The sequence below is a fragment of the Drosophila nasuta genome, chromosome 2L (genome assembly GCF_023558535.2).
Source record: "Drosophila nasuta strain 15112-1781.00 chromosome 2L, ASM2355853v1, whole genome shotgun sequence".
Lineage (NCBI taxonomy): Eukaryota > Metazoa > Arthropoda > Insecta > Diptera > Drosophilidae > Drosophila > Drosophila nasuta.
In genome coordinates this window covers 16,874,959-16,896,107 of record NC_083455.1, presented here as the reverse complement: position 1 = coordinate 16,896,107, position 21,149 = coordinate 16,874,959, and the positions used below count along the sequence as shown (strand labels likewise).

Genomic DNA, 21,149 nt, shown 5'->3' with positions numbered 1-21,149 from the left:
CAATTGCGCCATTTAGATGAGATTGAGCGTGCCACTCTCAGACTCATTCTGTATGTGTGTGTGTATATGTGTGTGTCAACGAGATTGCGTGTGTATTAGTGTCACTATGTGATGGCAAAAGTTTGGCACGTGACAAAAGCCTGAGCCTGTCGCTAAGTCTCGCGACTGTGCTGGCCACAAAATGGCAAGCCAAAATAATGATGCTTATATTTATGAAATTTATGCGTGACACCCACTTGAATACGCTCTTTCTCTGTGCGTTTGTCTGTGTGTCGCTTATCAGCAGGCAGCCAAGAGCAAAGAAGTCCTTTTGCTAACTGCGGGAAGTCCAACGAAGAAGACGCTGCGCTGCGTTTCTCTCATTTTTAATCTTAATAAGAGAAAAACTTTTTTCTAGCTTGTTTGCCGAAAGAGGCGTTTTTATTGCTGAATTCGTTTGTTGGTGGCAGGGCTCAAACTACTTGTTAGCCAAAATGCTTGAACAGAAGCCATAAGTGGATGGCAATGGCATTGTGCTTCCCATTTTCGGAAGGGGACACCATTATTATCAATGCAGGCTAAAGTTTTGCCCAGCTTTGCTTCACACTTGACTTCTATGCTACACTCGTTCATAAAATGAAATCAAAATATCATAAACACTTTTCCCAGCACATTCGAATGTCTCATGCTATTTACTTGGTGTCCATGTCAGTCTCTGTCTCTGTCTGTGTCTGTGTCTGGGCGTGTGCCAGTCCATAGATAGAAATGTATATTTCTATTTTTATGCCCGACAGCCTGGCTATTAGATAAATAATAGCAAGTAAAGCTGCTTTCTTACTTCTCCTCTTTCTCGAATTCGATTCAAGTTTCGCTCACAAAAGTTTCGCTACAATTTTTTGTTGGGTGGCAAGTTCAAGTTTGCGCTTTTGGCAGGCATTCGCTGGCAAATCAACAAACAAATAAATAAAGCCAATAATGGCTTGAAAATTGATGCGTTTTCTTTTTTAACTTATGTATATACCCTAGACACATTAAAAAAAAACCTTTTGCCGGCGCTTGCAAAAAACAAATTTGTGTGCAGTCAACACTTCAAATAGCCAATCTATTCACTACTTTAATTTATAGGGTAACTTTGTGTCGTTCACTTGCTTATCTTATTTCTTCTTTTTTTTTTGGAAATTTATTATTGCGCTTTTGAGTCCGTCGCCCTTGAGTGTGCTTTCTGCTCTTCGTGTCTCTTGTCCCCTTTTGACTTTGACCCCTGCCGGGATTTCTTGTGGGCGTCTCTCAACCGAGTCAAAGAAGTTCTTTTTCACTGGAAATAACCTGGGTTCATCTGCCCCACGTTTTTTTTTTCTCCGCTTTTTGGGCACTTAATAAAATATTTATTTACTGGCTGACTGTGTTCATTGTATGGTGTTGTGTTGCTGCGGCGACTCTTCTAATCAAATTGAACAATTTTAAATATTTTATAAGTATGATTCGTTCGGGGCGATTTGTGCACTTTTAATGTTTTAAATTAATATTTGCGGAGCTGCGAAATATGATTTTTTTATATACTCTCTTCCTCTACACGAGCATTAAATGCAATGGCCTCTGGCTGTCATTCAATGCTCTAATAAATTCGACAAATTGCTACCAGAATCCTGACATCAATTTGCTGTTGGTTGCATGTCTGAGAGAAAAACGGCAATTGTGATTTTTATTGACTATCGCAGAAAATCAAATAAACAAGAAAATACTTTTCCATACATATTTATAAAGCGAAAATGCAGCGTGTCGAATGTTGAACAATTGAGAAATGCCCTGTGGTAATTTGTTGATGGAAAATAGAAGTTGATTTGATTTAAACTACAAATAAATTGAAATGCACTTTTTGACAACATAACTGAATTATGCATTAAATTTCTATATATTTATTTCGTTATTCGAATTATTAATCTTTTTAATTAATAAAAATTGTATTGTATTTTATATCATAAATTAGTCCAAAGTTGGCTGATTAAAAGATATTCTATCTGTTCTTTACTTCATCCTCTTGCTTACACCTTTTAACACTCTATAGATACTTCAGAGTATCTCTCAATTTAAGGCATATCAAGCTCGACTGTGTCAGCGACAAGCACGACACAAAATGCACAAATACAATACAATATTTCACACAAAAAAACACGCACAGCACACACATAAAACAAAAGCGCGGCAGGCAAAAGAAGAACACAGAAAATGTCCTGCAGAGTGAGGAAAAAATAAACGCTGAAAATCAAATAAATCAAATGCTCGTAAATAAATCATTTGAATTTATTTTCATATGGCCAAAGCGAAATGTTGACAAAATAAAAGCACAATAAATGTATACTCGAAAAGGCAAGCAAATACGACATGACGACTCGACACGTTGCATAAGGACCTTTTCGCCTGTTTTCACTGCGACACACAGGACACACGGCAGAGACACAAGAGACCAGGAGACCAAAGAGACAAGGGACACAGTCACAGACACAGAGACACGGGAGTGACAAGCGAACAGCGAAGATGCCACCAACCACAACGGCACTACAGACACGGACATTTAAGGTCCTCGCTGGCTGACTGACGAGCTGACTGAATGACTGAATGAGAGGCTGAAGCTAAAATGTTATTTACTCACTTCCTGCACCTTTGTCTCTCTCTCACTCTCTGTGTATGTGTGTGTGTGTTTGTGTGAGTGTGACTGAGTGTCTGTTTGCTTTGCACTTGTGGTTAGTTATTTGGATGTTTCCATTGCTATTGCTGCTGCTGCTTCTGCTTCTGCCAGAGTACTCAAGTATTTGACGAATGGCGACAATTTCACTGCCCACTCTCTAACTCTCTCTCAACCTTCTACTTACTCAAGAGAAATTTAGATCAGAGCCATAAATTCATTATGGCATTTAAATGCTCTACCTAAAATAAATTTTTCAATGTTATTTTAATGTCTTAAATCCATTTGCGATCATATATATAAATAACTAGAAGCTTATTCTTTTTTATGCCCACTAGGTAGTGGATAGAACTTTGTGGCTTTAGGCTTCCCAGAAATGTTTATAACATGAAGCATCTCCGAACCTATTCAATCTTTAAATCAAATCCTCAAGTTTAGTTTTTGAGTTCAAGTTTCTGTTTTTCTATCGTCAAATAGAGTATTATGAATTTATAATATTTATTAATACATTTACAGTATCTTAGTCATCTCCTTAGCTCTGGCTTCTTCAAGATTTTTACGCAGTCGTAACCACTTTAATTTATTCTGTTCTAAATGCAGCTCGTTAACATTTGCTATTGAATGTCACGCTCAAGTCGATAGAGCATTAGGTTGGCGCCTTTTGCGCATTATTAATGAGACAAGTTCAATTAATTTGTAGCTTGAGCAAATTGTCAGCACGTGTCGACATTTAGCCACGTTCTCCGTATCTATGACATCTGCTGTTTGCAGCTTAAATACAAAGCTCGCTCGCTCTCGCACATTGTGTAATGCGATTTGATGTCGCTATATCAACATAAAGCATTGAACCTTTTGAAGTGGCAGCTAATGTCGTACAATAGCAAAGCTTGAACTTAAAAAAACCAAAATGGAAAAAAGGAAATAACACTTGACAATAGAGCTGCTTTTAATTAAATCGAAATGACAGTGAAAAATGCTAGTAATAAAACTTCAATAACAACCACAAATTAAGTTCATTGTTATTAATATTTTTTGAAACTTATCTTAAATTGAAGTTATTTAATATTAATTAGGTACTAATCGCTAAGCTTAGCTTAGCAGGCCATCATGTGCTATACTTTGTGCATTGCCAAGCAACCAAATCAAGTGTTGTGACGTCATAAATGCCGCTTCACATTCTCATTTCGGATTTGGCAATTTCGCATTTCCCCTTCCAAACATTTCCCGGCTGCTGCCGCTGCTGCTGTGCAAATTTGGTGCGCTTAAGAGCCGACTTGCCTCAACTTAATTTACCAATACTCTGCTGCTGCTGCTCGGCAGCCCAACAAATCCTTTAAGCCTAAGCGTAGCTGCTTGTTTATGCCAACTCTTGAGGCAAGGCAAAATCATTTGGAGCTTTCAACAACTCGTCGGTCGGTTGCAAGTTTGCCTTTGCCTCAACTCAAGCTGTGCCTCTGCTCACTCTCCTCACTCTGCCAAGTTTCAAGTTACAGCTGAAATTAATGCAAGTCGGCATAAGCCTTTTGCTAGGCTCTTTCAATGTTGTCTCGGCTTGTGCTGCGTTGTCAGTTACGTTGGCGCAGCACACACAAAGTTGTGGGGCAACTTCCTACGCTGGCTAAACAAATTAATTACATTTTATTCAAGTTGCGAATTTGTTTCGCGGCCAAATGCAGAGCGATTGAATATTTCTTCGTCTCCCAATTTCGGCAATTCATTTCGAATGCAGGCATCGCCCAGAGCGCCAACTTTTGTTGCAAATTGCAGGGCGAAAGTTACTTGCAACTTGTGAGCACACAGTTGCTGTTGCTGTTGCTGCTGTTGTCTCCCCTTCGTTTGTTTGTTCGCGTGGCACGTGCAGCACTTCCATTGTGCTAATTGAATAGTTAAGCGCATTTGATGCACCGCCAAGTGTTGCTCGGACGCAAACTGTTGCAATTTGTTGCTGTTGCTGTTGTTGTTGTTGTTCAGCTCAGCCAGGCCCTTGAGTGCTTCATTTGCAAACGTGCAACACTCGACGACGTGCGGCTGCTTGTCGTTGTTGCCTCAACAACTGACGGATGAACGTAACAACAACAGCAACAATAACAACAACAGTGGCCACTTCGTGCCTTTGTCTGCAACAGGCAATCTGCCACTTTTGCGGATATGCTGCTTATAATTGTTTTAGCCTTCCAGCCGTGCAACATGGCAACAACCACAGAGAGTCGTCGCTTCAACATATGTTGTTAAGCCTCTCAACTCACTCTTGTTGTTTTTTTCATTCTTTTTGCTTGTAACTCCAAGTGACGCCACTTTTTCATGTCTTTTTTTTTTTTGTGCAACTTTTGTTGCCACTGCTGGTGCGTGGCTTATGTAGGTCACTTCTTGTGTTGTTAACTCATTTGAATTGCACGTCAACAGTTCAGAAAACAAAGCCAAAAACTTTTGTCATTTGCCCAACAACACCAACAGCAAAAACAACTTTGTAGACGCTTGCTTTTGAGTTGAGTTGCTTGCAACAACTTTGTCGCTTAAAGCAGCTTACGGATGTGTACAATTTTTTTCTTTTGCAGCTTGTTGCTACAAAGTTTTTCCAGTATTTTCTCAAACAAATTGCAACAACGACTTAAAAATTGTATTTGCTTATTTATGTGGATTCCCAACACAACTGGGGAAATGTTAAGAACTATGCATAAAGCTTTTTAATAATCATTATCGTACACAAATGCAAAGATTGATAAATAAATAAGTTGATGGAATAAGATGAAATAATAAATTTGTAACATTACTATGGCAATGTTTAGAATAAGTAAGAAATTGAGAGTCGAGTGTGTTCAACTTTGAGATACTTGCTATCTATTTTAAATGAAAACAAAGTGGTATTTTATTTTTTAAATACACCAAATGAATATACCCAAAATACTGAAAATATTTCAAACACAAAGCAAAGTGGTATTTTATTTTTATAATATACCGCAATAATGCTGAACAGAAAACAATCTTTGGTAAATCGATATATTACAATATTTAAAAATATACCATTGATTATAAAATATACTATTTTTTCAGCCAACCTCTCTATTTCTATCTCTTACAATCACTGACACCTAGGTGTTGATATGAACGGAATGACAGATTGACATGGCTGTTTACTGTGATCAAGAATATATATACTTCATAGGATCGGAGATGATTCCTTTTGCCAGAAGGCAGAATAGCACACATTTCCTGCATTCACAAAGTCTTAATACTCTTCTACATAATGGGTAGCGAGTAATGATCATAATCACAATTCAGGTCGAAACATTCTTTACAAATATTATTCAGTTATTAAACTAAAACTCTTTCAAATGCTGCTAATGTACAGCATTTTTTTTTTGTTATTTTATATATGTAATTCAGTGCAAAACAAATTTGCGATTCAGGCTTATTTTGACAATCCTGATACAAATAATATTAATTCGTATCATAATTCGTATCATATAATTATAATTCAAGCAGCCATCAATCAATTATTAGTAAATTATACTTGTTTTTATAGTGAGTAAATTGAGTGAAGCAACCTATAAATAAAATCCGCATTAAACTTGCATTTCAAACTTATCCTTATAAAACATCAAGTCTATATTAAATTGTATTTAAATAAGCAAAACTTCTTATCAACTAAAATGAAATAAGTGTCAGATTGATGTATTGGCATTCACATAACTTGATATTCCTTTGAAAATATTTTTCGTTTTAGTTCCAAGCTAATCTAAAATGTATTTCGGCATTTATTGACATCAAATGCATATACTATTTGTATCAATTTGAAAACTTAAAGGCTTTAGTTACTTATTCGATTGTGCTGTATTTGATTACATTTCTGAGCAGCCATTTGAAATTGTAATTTAATTATTGTGAATTTTAGCATAATTAAGCACGGTCGACTTCAAAGTCAATACCATAGTTGTGCTAAATATAATAGGATTAATGTTTACCACAAGCATAATAATTTACAGCACTGTCAAAGCAAAGGCAAAAGCTCAACAACAACAAGAAGAAAAACAAATGTTGGCCGCTAATTTGTATAGAACTAAAAGCGAGTGAAACTTTGTTGTTTTGTGCCTTTGAAATGCGCAATCTCATTTCCCACTTCCTATATTTTGCGGTAATTAATATTTTTCTTTTTAGGGTAGGAAATCATTGAAGTAAAATAATATTTCCATTTCCATTTCTTGTGCGAAGGTTTTGCCTCGACTCGAACAACTTAATTTACTTGGCGTATTTCCTAGTTTTCTTTACCATCCTTTTATTTTTTTTAACGGGATCAGCTAGCAAGTTTATGTCCATTAAACTTCCGTTACATTTTGCGCTTTATGTCGAGAACTGAGAACTCGGACTCTGTTGGTTACTTACTTGTAACTTGCTGGCCGGAAAGTTTATGCTTTTGTATTTCCGGCGCAAGTAGCGCAAGGTTCTCCAACTATTTTCGGTCATTCACTTTTCGCTTTTCGTTTTTCGTTTTTTTGTCTTCTGGCGGAAAAGTGCAATTTCAAAATTTGTGCAGCTTCTCTTTTATGCGCTTGCACACAAAAGTAATGCTAAAAAATGAGCAAGATGAACTTTTGTGAGCGGGACAACAAGAAGCTTGCTTAAGCATTCTTTAAGCTGTGACTGCAAAATGTGCTTACATTGATGGGCGCGACAGCTGAACCCACATAAATTTACATAAGTTGCGAAACGGAACGCAGTCCGAGGCTTAAGCCCTCAATGAAAAATTGACGCTAATTTCTCTGACCTCAATTGACTGGCAACTGGCAACTGGCACATTGCAAAATTTGATAAAACTTGCTCTAGCTTAGCTGTCATATTGCCAATTGATTTGAGTGAAATGCTTTTCTATTTTCCATTTTCCATTTTTTTTTTTGTTGTGTCGCACAATTACTGACATTACTCGCAATGCTCGGCAATATGCTATGCATAATTTATGAATGAGGCTGGGACAACAAAAAGCAGGCCAAGAAAACCGCCAATAACGGAAGCCATTTGTATGCAGCACTCGACGCATTTTCGGCGTGAAAGCGAAAGCGAAAGGGGGAGAAAGCAATTGAGTTACTAATTACTTTGCGTAAGCTTTAATCGCTCAGCTCAAAGTGTGGAGGAGGACGCTTTTGGCTGTCCATTAAAAGTACCTTGGCTGAAGTGTGCTTAGACGATGGCATAAACAATTAAATATTTACAGACAACAGCAACAGCAGCAGCTGGTGCGCTTCTCTTCGCTGCTGTTGCTGTTGTTACTGTTGTCAATCGCCTGCAGATAAAGGTCAAGGCTGCTGGCAAGGCAAGGATAAAATGGTAGTAGCATACACTTCTCCCTTCAACTCATTTGCCTAAGTCTTAGCTGCGTTAATTGGCGCCTTTTGTTTGGCCCTAACTGCGCTAATGGCCATAAACTGTGTTGTTACAACCAACTGGGCAGCAGCAGCAGCAAAAGCGACTGTTTGAAGTGCGATTGAGAATTTCTAAGCAAAAGCCCTCTGACTGCCTTCCAGCTGCTCACTAATTGCTTAAAATCCTGGCTTGATATTTACCTTGCCCCAGGTTACCTTGCAGCGCCACAACCTTGGCAACCATTTTGCAATAACAAATATAAACACAGATTGTTAGCCAAAGATTGAACTCTAGCGTCGAAAACTTTTAAAATACCATTGCCTACTTTTTTTGGGCTGGCAAAAAGTTTTCTACTAGGGCCAACAAAAAAACACACACAAGTACATCATATATCATATACGCTCAACGAGAGCAGCTTAATCCAATTTAATGCCGAAAAAACTCTAAAATGAAATTGAAAATAAATTGCTTAAATTGCTGCTGTGGACAAACAAAAACACTGCAGATAAAAGCTGATTTAAAGTTCATGAGATTGTCATAAGTTTTTAATAGCTGCCAAATAATAGACTAAATCGTGATGACAATAGAAGTTTTTGACAATGTTGTTTTACTGCGGCTGACGTTGACATAAATCGAGTATAAAATTTAATTACAGTGTAAAGCAAAACAATTTTAATTATCTGAGCTCAACTCTAAAGTCGCTAAAATAATGGACAGACAAATGTGATGATGCTTTCTGTAAACTCGCTTGAAGAAATGTGTAAAAAAAACGTAAATAAAATAAAGTGAAATAAAATTATAGTATAGCATTGTTGTATATGCTTAGTACTATGAGAAACGCGCAACATTTCGATTTATGCAAACGCCATAAAAGTGCACAACGCAAATTGCAAAAATACCTCAAAGGCAACAGCAGAAGCAGCTGGCCCACAACAACGATCATCATTAAAACTAGTGGAAATCAACAAAGAGAGAAGAAAACTAACCAGCAACAGCAAGTGAGCAGAAGGAGCAGTTGTTGCATTTATCATTTAATCATTCACAGCAAGTGCACCAAAGTGAAATTACAAAGCTTCTCGCCTCGGCATAACAATAATAATAACAGCAGCAAAAGCAACAGCATCAGCAACTGCAACTACAACTGCAATAACAACAGCGACAACAACCAGCGGCAACAACAAATTAATTGCTGGCTCTGCCACTAGGTTTGGCAGTAAACAACCGACTGGAGACTGGCGAAAGGCAACGCGGCAATTTGCTTCGCTCCAAAGGTGTTGTTGCCGTGCAACAGCAATAGCAGCAGCAAAAAAGTAGCAAGTAGCAAGCAGCAACTGCAGCATCAGCAACACAGCTTCACATAAACAGCGTTTGCCTGCGTAGTTATGGTCGATCCATTAAAAATCTTTTGGGTTCTGACAAATAGCACCTATTTGGGTAAGTGTGTATAGCAATTTGGATGTGTGTGTGTGTGTGTGTGTGCATATATGATTATTTACACCTGTTAAAATTTCATGATATGTGTGCTTTTGTAAGCCAAACTAATGATACCCCGGTGATTGCGAGTCTTGAAGCTTTTTAAATATGCATTTATATTTGTGCGAGTGCCTTTTGCCGAGTGCGACTTCAACTTGAATGTAGAACATTTTATTTGCTTTTCATTTTAATGGCATTGCATTAATATAAGAACCAAGGACTAAGGACTTAAGACTAGCTAAAAACATAGGCATAACAACAAGAACAACAGAGAGCAAACAGCAGTCATTATGCTAATGACTGTCATATGTTGAAGTGCCATAAAGAAAGGGTTTATGTTTACATCGTATCATAATTTGATGGAGTTTATGAGTAAAGTTTGTGAAGATAGAAGTGGTAAGGTAACTAACAATACTAAAAAATATATGACTAGGAATATTTGTAAGTAAAAACAACGTAAATGTGCAATTAAAAAAAACAAGAATATAATATAATAATATAATAATTTAAAAATGCAACTTTTCGTTAAAAAAAGTATTAAGAAACTCACTGTGTAACAATTTTATTTGAATTCATTTTACAACTTTTGCCTTTTTGGTTTAATATTATTGTATTAATTTTTATTATCTTTACCTTTTATAGTATTTAAAATATTGTTGCTTTATAGTTTTGTTCGCACAAATAATTTTCGTCATAATATTGTCTATGTCGTTTAATCCTGCCTTCAGGTCAAGTGCAAATCTGTTTGCATAAAATGCGTCAAAGCTTTTCTCGCAACTGAAATACAGTTTTTAGCATACGCTTTTAATTTACTAATTAGTTTTAGTGCACTCACATAAACAAATGAATAAATAACAGACAAAGTAAATATAACAAACACAAATATTATTGTATTTTATATGCTTTTATTGCTTTTCCCATTTTGTCAACAGACAAACATTTTAATCCTCAAGGCAGTTAACGCCCTTCCCTCCTCCCTCGCTCCCGTACATGGCTTTGCATAAGAGCGACAAACATTGTGTAATAAATTAGCCAAGTTTATGATAATCTCCACGTTGTGTTTACACATGTATTTTGGATTTAGTTTCAGTTTGCGACATAAGTTTTTGCCTTCGATATGCAAAAAACAGAGCGAAAAAGAAAATATTGTCCACAACTTTCTGCCTGTTTTGACAGCAAGTGCGTTAGTGTGTGTGTAACTACTTATTATTATTAGCTGAGTATGCCATATAGTAGGGGTTACGCTGCGTATGCGTAATGTGTCAACTTGTCAATGCTCGAGGCATAGGCTTTGTTTTGATAGCGAGTTATGTTGTGCTATTTATAAGTCAAAGGGTTTCGCTCGCTTCCCTTTGAGTTTGACAGCTCAAATAAATGCAACTAATTTAGCCCCGAGTTAAAGTTGATAGACATGTGTGTGACACAGAGACTTTTAATTAGTTTTTCACCTCGAGTTATAGGTACATTTTTCGGAACCCTTTAAGGCAGCTAAAGTTAATGATAATATTTATCAAAGCCATGCATGAGCTTTCGCCTGAGCTATGAAACGTGAACAGCAGCAGGCCGGATTATATAATAAAACAACTGAGAAAGCTACAGTCGAGTCTGCTCGATTATGAGATACCTCCTGCCGATTTTGAATAGAAACAAAACTATACCGCACAGTTTTTTAAAATACTCCAAATTAAATATACCAAAAAATATACCAAATATTTTGGTACCAAATAGTTTGGTATATTTTAGTTTGGTTGGAAGCAATTCCATATTCAAAATATACCATAGAGTACTGAAATATGCCAAAGAAGTAAGTGAGAGAGCTACAGTTAAGTGTGCTCGACTCCGAGATACCCGTTACTCACTTTGATGTACAGAAAATATACCGATATACTTAGTATATTCATTTACATTTTAAATATACCATACATTACTGAAATGTACCAAACAAGTAAGAAAGATATTGTTTAGTGGACTCGATCAACGATATTATGCCTCATTCTGCTGCTACATACATTTCCGGCAAACTTATAATGCCCTTCTCCCTTAGGAGAAAGGGTATTAGAAAAAGCAAAATTCACGCGACTGTCGAAAGTCAGTCAGATCAGTAAAAATGCGAATTCTTGCCGCATGTATTAAAATCAGCGAGCGAAAAAGTTTTTAATTGCGGCTGACCCTCAACGGACATAGGTCGTAATTAACACGCTGCCGACGCTGCGCTGATTCTCCGTTTTTTTCAGTCCCGCATTTGAGGCCGCTCTTCGAGCTGTGTTAATGAACAACAGCAGCAGCAGCAGCGGTGAGCAATGAGCAAGGACCTTGACAGGGACACGGACACGGACACGGACAGCGGCAGCAACTCATTATGCCTGGCAAAATATTTGTCAACTCATCAACCGTTGACGTTCCCGTTGCCGTTGTCGTTATCATGCGCCATATTTTTGTGCGCCATCTTTTTGTTTTTGTTTTGTTTTTATGGATTTGAAATCTTTTTCTCCTTTTTCGCATGTTTTGTGCGTTTTGTTTGCCATCTGTCACTGCAACTCAGTTTTCAGTTTTATGTTTTTTTTTATTCATTGCTGTGCCCGCGCACTTTTTAATTAGTCAGGGCAACGTAACATCAACCTGGTTAAGATGGCAACAGCGAATTTGATGTTGTAAAGCATAAAATAAAAAACGTAAAGCTGGGCAACATTTCCATAAGTTTAATTAACATTTCACTAACAGCAGGCAGCAGAAGAAGCCAAAGCCAAAGCCGATGCCGATGCCGAAGCAACAGCAGCAGCCCAGTCGAGTTAAGTTGAGTTCAGTTTTGAAGTGCAGGTCACATCCGGCAATGGCAGAGTGGCAGCGGCAAACGGATGTTATCCTTTTGGCTAACTGGCAATGTGCTGGTACATCCTGCTGTTGACGGCTAATGAATACAAATATGAAAATAAAAAAACAAACCGTATATAGATGTTATTTATATTTACGGGTCGCTCAACGCAAGGGTAAGCAACGCAACGCAAAGCAACGCAATGCGATGCCTAATTGAAATTTCCCATCACAAACAACGTGAAAATCATATAGCGGTCGGCATCAAAGTTAATGAGCTGCACTGTTGCTGCGGCCAAGTAGACCGAGGTTGTTGTGTTGTAGTTGCCCCAAGGGCGTTATTTCGAATAACATTGGGTTTGGTTTCAACGAGTTTATTAAATGGATTTAATTGTGTTTTTACTCGTATTTTGTGCGCAAAGCAAAGTGAGGTTTTTGCGTTTTGCGGCTTTATTTTCCTTCTTTTTTTGCTGATTCACCAAATCCAAATTTTCGTATATAAATCATGCAGCCTGGGCTTGGTAATTACCTAAGAAAATACCGTGTGGAATATACAAATTGCAAATGAAAGCCAAACAAATGCTTAACGACTTGAAAGGAAGTCAAAGCAAATACAACTGAATTATTAATATGGCAATTATAATAATATTTGGCGGCTAGGCTATTTAAATAGCATTAGATTGCATAATCGTATTTAATTCAAATACATACATATTTATAGCTGCTTAGAAGTTGATTAATTTTTAATTACTTTAATTTCTACTTAACTGATCTCATTAGCTAAATGCCACGTTTAATCAACTACAATTTTTAATCAGCTGCTGCAAACTCAAAAGCGTGCTAGACTTTTTAGCACACAAGAAAGTTTTCTTTTGATTCAATGCATGAATGAACACACACACACACACACACACACACACACACACATCACATAGCGGCTGGCAAAACATCAAACGACAACAAGTTGGAGTAGAACTAAAAAAGCGAAGAAAAATATTTTCTTTTTCCCCAAAAAGTTGTACAATGTTTGACCTCCTTCCCCCAACCGGCTGTCACCTTAAATGTGATGCGCTTTGTTGCTCTTTTGGAAAAACGTAGCTTCCGTCTCAGTAAACTACTCGCTTTCCTCCATCCCGCTCTCTTTTTCCTATCTACTTTCCTCTGCTTTTCCATCTGCCCACACTTTCAACATACTTTTTGTTTACCATGGCTGATTTAAGCAGCTCTGACATTTGACGCCACTTTACGACGCGGGGCGCTGGTAAATTATACACACACACACACACACACACACACACCAAACAAAAAAGAGTGATGAAAAAACTAAAGAAAAATAGAGAAAAATATTTATTCCAGCAACAGACAAAAAGCTCAAAAAAGCAGCACACAGCATAGAGAACACTTTGTAGGTGTACAAATGTGAACTTGTGTGTGTGTTTACAGAAGCTCTTGTTGCTGGCAGTCATTCATAGACTGACATATGCTAAGGTTACCTGCTATTGCTATGTTAGTGTGCCAGTTATGCGACCATAAATAGCTGAAGAGCGAGAAGAGCCAACCCAAAATGGGGGTGTAACGGAAGGCGCTCTTCACGTGCGGCACGTTAATAGTTTAAAGTGAGTCCTTTTGACTGGCTGCCAGGCTCAGTTTGCTGCTCAATTTAACACTAACAAAAAAAACGGCCACTTAAACATGCAGCACGCTCAGCCAGCTGCCAAATAACCCACATTTTTTTTTTTACACCCGCTACCCATACAGTAGAAGAGTATTATAAATTTGTGCCTTTATATATCAATTTTAAAGCTAAAGTCTCGATTTTCGGTACTTACAATAATAAGCACAATATTTAAGACTCCTGATATTGTAGAAGTCATTCAATAAATACTTTTGCATGCCAAAAAAACGTCCAAATATAGCCTTCTACTTTTTATTTTCTTTCTTCTACTATTATTTTTATGGTAAATTAATGTATATAATAATATAATATAATTTAAAAATATAACCGCACTGTTTTAATTTATTTAAAAATAGGTAACAATATACGAAATATATCCTTCTGTTTATTTGTAGTATTTTTGGGGGTGTATTAAGTTCGCATCTTTTGAAATGATTACAGCAATGTTTTGTGGGGTATCTCACAGTCGAGCACACTCCACTGTGGCTTTCTTTCTTGCTTTTCTTTATTTTTTGGAGTGCCAAAAATTAAGTCAAAATAACGTCACGCTACCCAGCAAATAAATTCAATTTCATAGGTGCGAGTGTGTGTTTGGTATTATTTATTTAGGTATTTATTTAGTGTATAACAAACAAGTTGCTTTTATAAATACATTTTTTGGGTGTTTATTATTTTTCGCTCTATTTACAGAAATCCTACGCTTGGTTTGGCTGCCTCGAAAAAAGAGTTGCTTGCGTTTATTTACTTTTGCTCATTTCTCATTTTTCCTTTCGTTTTTGCTGCTCTTAGCTTTACGTGCTGCCGCCCTCGAAAACTTAATAAGGTCGAGTTAAGTTTTAAATTAGATTTCATTGGTTATAAAGAAAAGGATAGAGAGCCAAGCCAACGACCTGAATACTTTCATTTAGTTGACAGCTCAAGCTCGTTAAAAATGTAGTTGGACTTTGCTGCCACTTACATTATTTTTTAACTGGTTATTTTTTGTAGAAAAGAGTTATTTTATTTTACTACGAATTATAAAATTGTATTTCTAATTTTGTGGTATAAGCTCGACTTGAATTGCATTTCAAATTACAAATCCCTGGCAATTAGTAGACTTTATTTTAGGCTGTTTGCTCGACTCTTGCCGCTGCTATTAACTTGTAAAACTAGTTTGCAAATACAATTTTTACAAATTTACTCAATAGTTTAGTCAAAGAATTAGGCAAGCATAACATACATATATGAAATTAGTTTTTGAAATGCATTGAAAGGCAAAAAGCTATTGAACATGCTTTGGGTTGTGAAAATATCTATCGAAATTGCACATAACTATGCAGAGCATGAATTTTTAAGCCTTTAAAATGTCATTGAAAAGATTAAAATGCAATAGGAAATGCGTTTAATAAAATGCTTTATGCATTCAGGGCGATGGCGAACGGCAAACCGGCAGAAAATGGACCGGCAAAGGAACGCCCAAGCAAGTGGCGTCTTTTCAATATTACGTATACGCAACGAGTGCCTGGCATCGTTGCTCGCCTGTTGGCTGTCGACTGCCTGCTGGCAATATTAATTTTCCAACAACTTTATGATGTGTGACCGTGTGTGTGTGTGAGTGTGAGTGTGTATCTGTGTGCAATTCTCTCTCGTCTCGTCTTGTCTTTTCGTTCTTTTTTCCGTTCACTTACAGCATTTACAGACTTTATTTCGAAAGAAACATATATGTTTTTGTTATTTATTTATACAAGAGTTTACTTTTTTTGTGTGGCTGTGCAATTTCTGCCCGAACCTTTTGTGTTTACACATCTTGCAGTTTGCCATAAAATTTTAACAGGAAAAGCAGATTATTGCTTCCGCATGTGGGAAACTTCACAACAAAACGAAAGAAAAGAAAAAACTAAGCTTTCTACTTGCACATTTTGAATTGGCTTGGCTGCCAAAAGTTCACTTCAAGAAATCCGCATGAAGACCATTTGACCCTGCCAAAGTAAACCAATTATGGTCAGGTATCAAGAGTAAATATTTAAATTTTGTTAACATTTGATTCGATAGAAAATCAACTTGCAATTTATTGAATATCTTCTATATATTTTTGAAGGTTTTGGACCACTTTGTGTAGAAACTATTTATTTTTATTAAATTAAAAGTTTTAAAAGATTTTCTGGTACACGCATGCACAAAGAAAGTCATTAACGCAGCACAAATAAAGAGGAAAATACAAAAGCAGACCAAGAAAGAGAGAGAAACTCTTGAAAGTCTTGAACAAGTTTTTGGTTTAGCAAGACATTAGCAGGAAATAAGCAAATAAACTGTACAAAGTGCTGGAAAATCCAATACTGGCCTCAGCTTACGCATCAGTTTCGGTGTGCTGCACTTTCTGTGAGTTTGTGTGGGTGAAGCTGTGGATAAACAACAAAAAGTTTTTCGCTTTGAGCAAAATGTTTTCTAATTTCTAATCACACAACAGACAAGGAAAGAGACAGAAAGAAAAGAAGGAGAAGCAGCAGCTGCACAAGAGGCAAAAGATGTCTGCGTTAAGTGACATGGCGACGAGCTGTTTATTTTTATTAATTTCATTGACAATTTAATTATGCTCATTACTGGCAACACACAGAACGTGGCACAGTTTTATGCATGCCACGTTTCCCACATAAACCAAGACAATTTACGACACTCTCAAATGCCGAAAGGCACGCACAGTAATTTGTCAATCGATAAATTTTTGGGGCCATAATTAATGCTGCTTATTGGCATTTCATACACCACTCACTTCAAATAATAAGTATCTTAACATATAAGTATCTATCTATCTTCATCCATATATCTATATATAAAGTATGTATCTTTATCACATATTGTATGTGTATCTTTTTTGTGTGGCTTCCGCTTGATTTTTTTCTTCACATTTTTTCATTTGCAGTTACAAAATTTGTACGCATTGGTATTGCCGACAAAAACGACTCACCGCCATATTTCGATAGATTTCTGTACGAGACTGAAATCGATGAAAATGCCGATTTGCAGAGCACAGTTCTCACTGTCAACGCCAAGGATCACAATGAGTGTGAGTACAGCAAATAAAATACATTCTATACTCGTCTATATACACAGAAAACATTCTTATAATTCTTTAATAAGATTTGTCTCTGTCTCATTTCGGCTTATTCTTATGTCTATTGGATATGGGATTTTAATTCCATGTTCTTTAATGCGCGCACTCCGCTTGAGATACAATTTGTTGCATAATTTTGCCATTGATTTAATCAGCTTTGCTTTTAATTGCAATTAGCACAAGGCATACTAAGAAGGGTGTTCATAAAAGCTAATAAGTATACAGAGATACATTCTTAAGCCCAACACCGGGGATGAAGTATGTTCAGGTAAGAAGGTATAAAGATAAAGCTTTTATGCGAAAGGAAAGAGCTATTTGCAAGTAGCTGCAAATTATGCTAAAATGTAGCAGGAAGTAGCAAAAGTAGCAAAATTGATGAAGCAGCTAAAAGGCTTGCGCAAGGCTTGGTGAAAAATGCGAAGAAAAATCCTTTGTCTATTGGCGAAAGGAAGAGATGTGCACAAAAAATAGTCTTTTAATCAATAGAGTTCAAGCGAAAGAGTTGAAAACTTACACGCAATTATTTATTTAACGTTTGCCAAGAGTTTTACAAAAAATTGCATATTTATAAAAAAGTTTTACTACAATAAAATTTCAAAGAAAAGTAAAGCGAGAAAATCACAACCATTTGGATTTAAATTTGAGAAAAACTAGATCTCTACCTTAAACATGACTTGCAGGAGGTAAGCACGCAATCTGATGTTTCCCTAGATACGTTCGAGGATAATAATCATAATGTCATCAGTCCCAAAGTCAAGCTCACATGATTTCGCAGCATCATTGTGAGGCTTTTTTTTTCGCATTAACATTTCAACTCATATCGTTTAAATGGCATAAAAAAATGTACAACATTGAACTTGTACATAAATGCGTACTTAAATGATGCCATAAACATTAGGAAAGAACCAATTTGGCAATTTCCTATATGCGGTTCGTTTATGCATAAATTTTTTTAGAGATGGCTTTGAATATTTTTCATATATCAAAAAAATATTTGCTGCTGCTGTTTTTGCGTTTTCATTGTGGCATTTGGCGAGAGGGACGGGACGGGCGGGGGGGGGCGGTAATAAACATTTTGTTTATTTTAATATGCCGCCGCAGTGTGTGTAGCCATTGTGAAAATATTATTGCGCATACGCCATGTACGCCAAATATTTACCAAATATTAACAAATAAAGGCTCATTGAAGACAAAGATACACAATACAAGATACTCGTTCGCTCTATGAATAAATCCATAAAATACAAAGACAAACACGACCCAGGCAAACATCTCTCACACTCCGAATCTCTCTCATATATCGCACTCAAACTCACACTCGCAGTCGTATTTATACATGTATTGATTCCCAAGCGAAAACTATCATTGTAAATATTATGGGCACGAGAATGACATGATTTCTCGAGGGGAAAGGAGAAGGGAGCGAAAAAGATTTGCAGCAACGAAACATTCAAAATCTCATTGAGAACGTTTAACAACTTTGATACGGGAGATAGGGCAAAGGAAACGCAGAAAACGAAACCCACAAGATACACACACTCTCCTCGAGAAGGAGAAAAAGGAAAGCAGCAACAGCGCCATCGAAGAAAACCTTCATCCTGCATGCTTGTCGCCGTTCTACTCGTCAATGTCGCCGTCGTCCGCTGCCGCTGCCGCAGCCGCCGCCGCTCTGACGACTGCGAAAAAAGCATTAACCCGAATTGGAAAAAATTGGGAAAAAGTAGGAATAACAAGAACAACAACAAGAGCATACAAATTGGAATGTGTGTGTGTGTACCAACATATGAGTATGAGAATTTGAGCACCAAAGTTGAGCAACAGCAACGAAGGGAAGAATGAGGAAAAAAGAAAGAAATGGAAAATAAAAAGAACACATAGAAAATGCTGTTAGCTAGCCAAATGCTGGGATACATAGAAATCCATATCGCATATCGTACATGGCAAACTCGCACAAATAATATATGAATGGCTTCTCCACACACACACAAATACAAAAATACACAAAAAAAGAAATCCACAAATATAGCAAGAGGACCTGCTGTGTGCAAATGGCAAAATGGGAGCAAGCCCAGGACCATGACAATCTTTTATGTGATTTCTTTGCCTACTTTGCTAGTGCAAATGGCATGGAATGCCAGGCACTCACAACTACTGAAATAGAGCTGTAAAACTTCACTGACTCCTTCTGTCTGTCTCCAAAAAATACATTCTATACATGTTAGATGCGAGTGTAGAGCATTCGAAATTTATGAGCGCCAAAAATTATTTATTATACGGCGCATGTGAGGACTTTTGCAAAATGTTTACAACATTCTTCGACAGTCGCGACGGTCGGTCTTTTCTTTTTCTGTGTGTCTGATGATGTCCTCTACTTTTTCCATTTTCCTAGCATGAAATGTGTCGCATTTGTTTTGAAATTGCTAGATTGTCAATGCTGCAGAGGTTCAATGATTTAAAAGAATGTTCCTTTATAACAAGCTTGTGGAGAAATTGGATTTCTATAAAGAGTTGTTGAACATACAACTAACTAAAGTTTATATGATAGACTTAAACGAAATTAGAACACATATGAAACGACATTTATATTTCGCACATTGGAAAATATATAAGATTAGTGCAATTTAAAAAATTAAAAAATAATATTTTCGACCTTTGGAATCCGAAATAAAATATTGACACTTATAACGGAAAAGATATTTCAGACATTGAAAAATATATAAAATAAGTAAAAAAAAATTAAAAACGATTTCTTTTTTAGTATTTTATGATGAATTAAATATATATATTATTGCATTCTAAGAAAAATGAATAACATATTTTTATTGTGGATTAAATATACAAATAAGAAGTTAATAATAGGTTATAAATTTATTTGTAATCTCTGATTTAATAAGAGTAAAAATAAAACAAGAAATTAAAGCACAATCAATTCAATGAAGACATATTTTATTGAAACATAAAGACAATCAAAAATATGTGAACCATATTTTCCCCACACTAATTTCATTTTGAATGACTTGGCAAATTTTGACTTATTTGCAACAGCTCAAATATAAATGAAATAAATATGTCATGTAGATATATTAATATATCATTATTCAAAATGCACTGCAAACTCTTTCGATAAATCAAGTTTGTTGCTGCGTCATGCTTTAAGCGTATTAAGCAATCCTTTCATAGAACACTTCCTTCCCCTCGCTGCTCATTTTGTACTTGCATTGGCTTTGCTGGGCCATTAAATGGCTTTCCATTATCATCTCAAGTTCTTGCTATGCTATAAAGCATTTTACCGCCAAACACACAATTTAACAATAGCTCCACCAGCTAGCTATTGCTGACGATGAGGCAATGCCGACAATGAAAGCGCTTTGGCAGTGTGAGCGATAAAAACACTTTGGAGCAGGTCCTAAGCATAGCTTCAAAGGCACTCAAATAAAGTAAGGTCAGAAAAAGAGGAAGACAACGAACAACAATAACAATGCGCAAAGCGGCAAGAATAACGCTTCTATTTTCATTTTTTTTTTTTTTTGTTATTTAACATTTTAAACTGACTTTTCATGCTAAATAAGTATGGTATAAAAACAACAACGATCGCATAGAATATATTCGAGACCAGCTGAGGGTGTGTGTGTGTGTTGAAGTCTCTGCGGGACTGAAGCGAGCAGCATTTCCCATGGTGTCTGTATATTAATTTATTATCATTATCAGTGATTTTAAAATGGCGTCGTGACATCGTAAATTATAAATGGCGTTGTCTAAGACTAGAGACCATAGAACAGAGACCAAAGACCAGAGACCGGGGGACTACTTAACAGCCACACAGCCTCTAGGTTGGCCGCAGTTCACAGCTGCCGTCTCCCTCACGTGTGTGCCTCATTGTTTTTTTGCACTTTACTGTGTGTAATTTGTGGCATTAAAAACAGCACAAGTGTGTGTGTGTGCTGTCATAGCATGCGTATACGTAATTTAATGCAAACAGCTTTAATTATAAAGCGAGGGCAGCAACTGAAGTAGGAAATATTAATTCATATTTATTTATTAATTTTTTATAGTTGTTTTAAGGCTGCTTAAGCTGAAGACTA

General features: G+C 36.5%; 1 protein-coding gene across 2 annotated transcripts in view; it reads left to right on the top strand.

Annotated features, from left to right (window-relative positions):
• Window positions 1–21,149, top strand: part of LOC132798436 (putative neural-cadherin 2) — a 160,668-nt gene that overhangs the window by 103,323 nt on the left and 36,196 nt on the right. The window contains exons 2-3 of one of the 2 annotated variants that reach the window (XM_060810290.1): window positions 8,673–9,451; window positions 16,876–17,019. In XM_060810290.1, the coding sequence (XP_060666273.1) occupies window positions 9,400–9,451; window positions 16,876–17,019 (196 nt within the window). In that variant the 5' untranslated portion in view covers window positions 8,673–9,399. The remainder of the gene's footprint in view (window positions 1–8,672; window positions 9,452–16,875; window positions 17,020–21,149) is intronic. The other variant, XM_060810289.1, reaches the window with a different exon arrangement.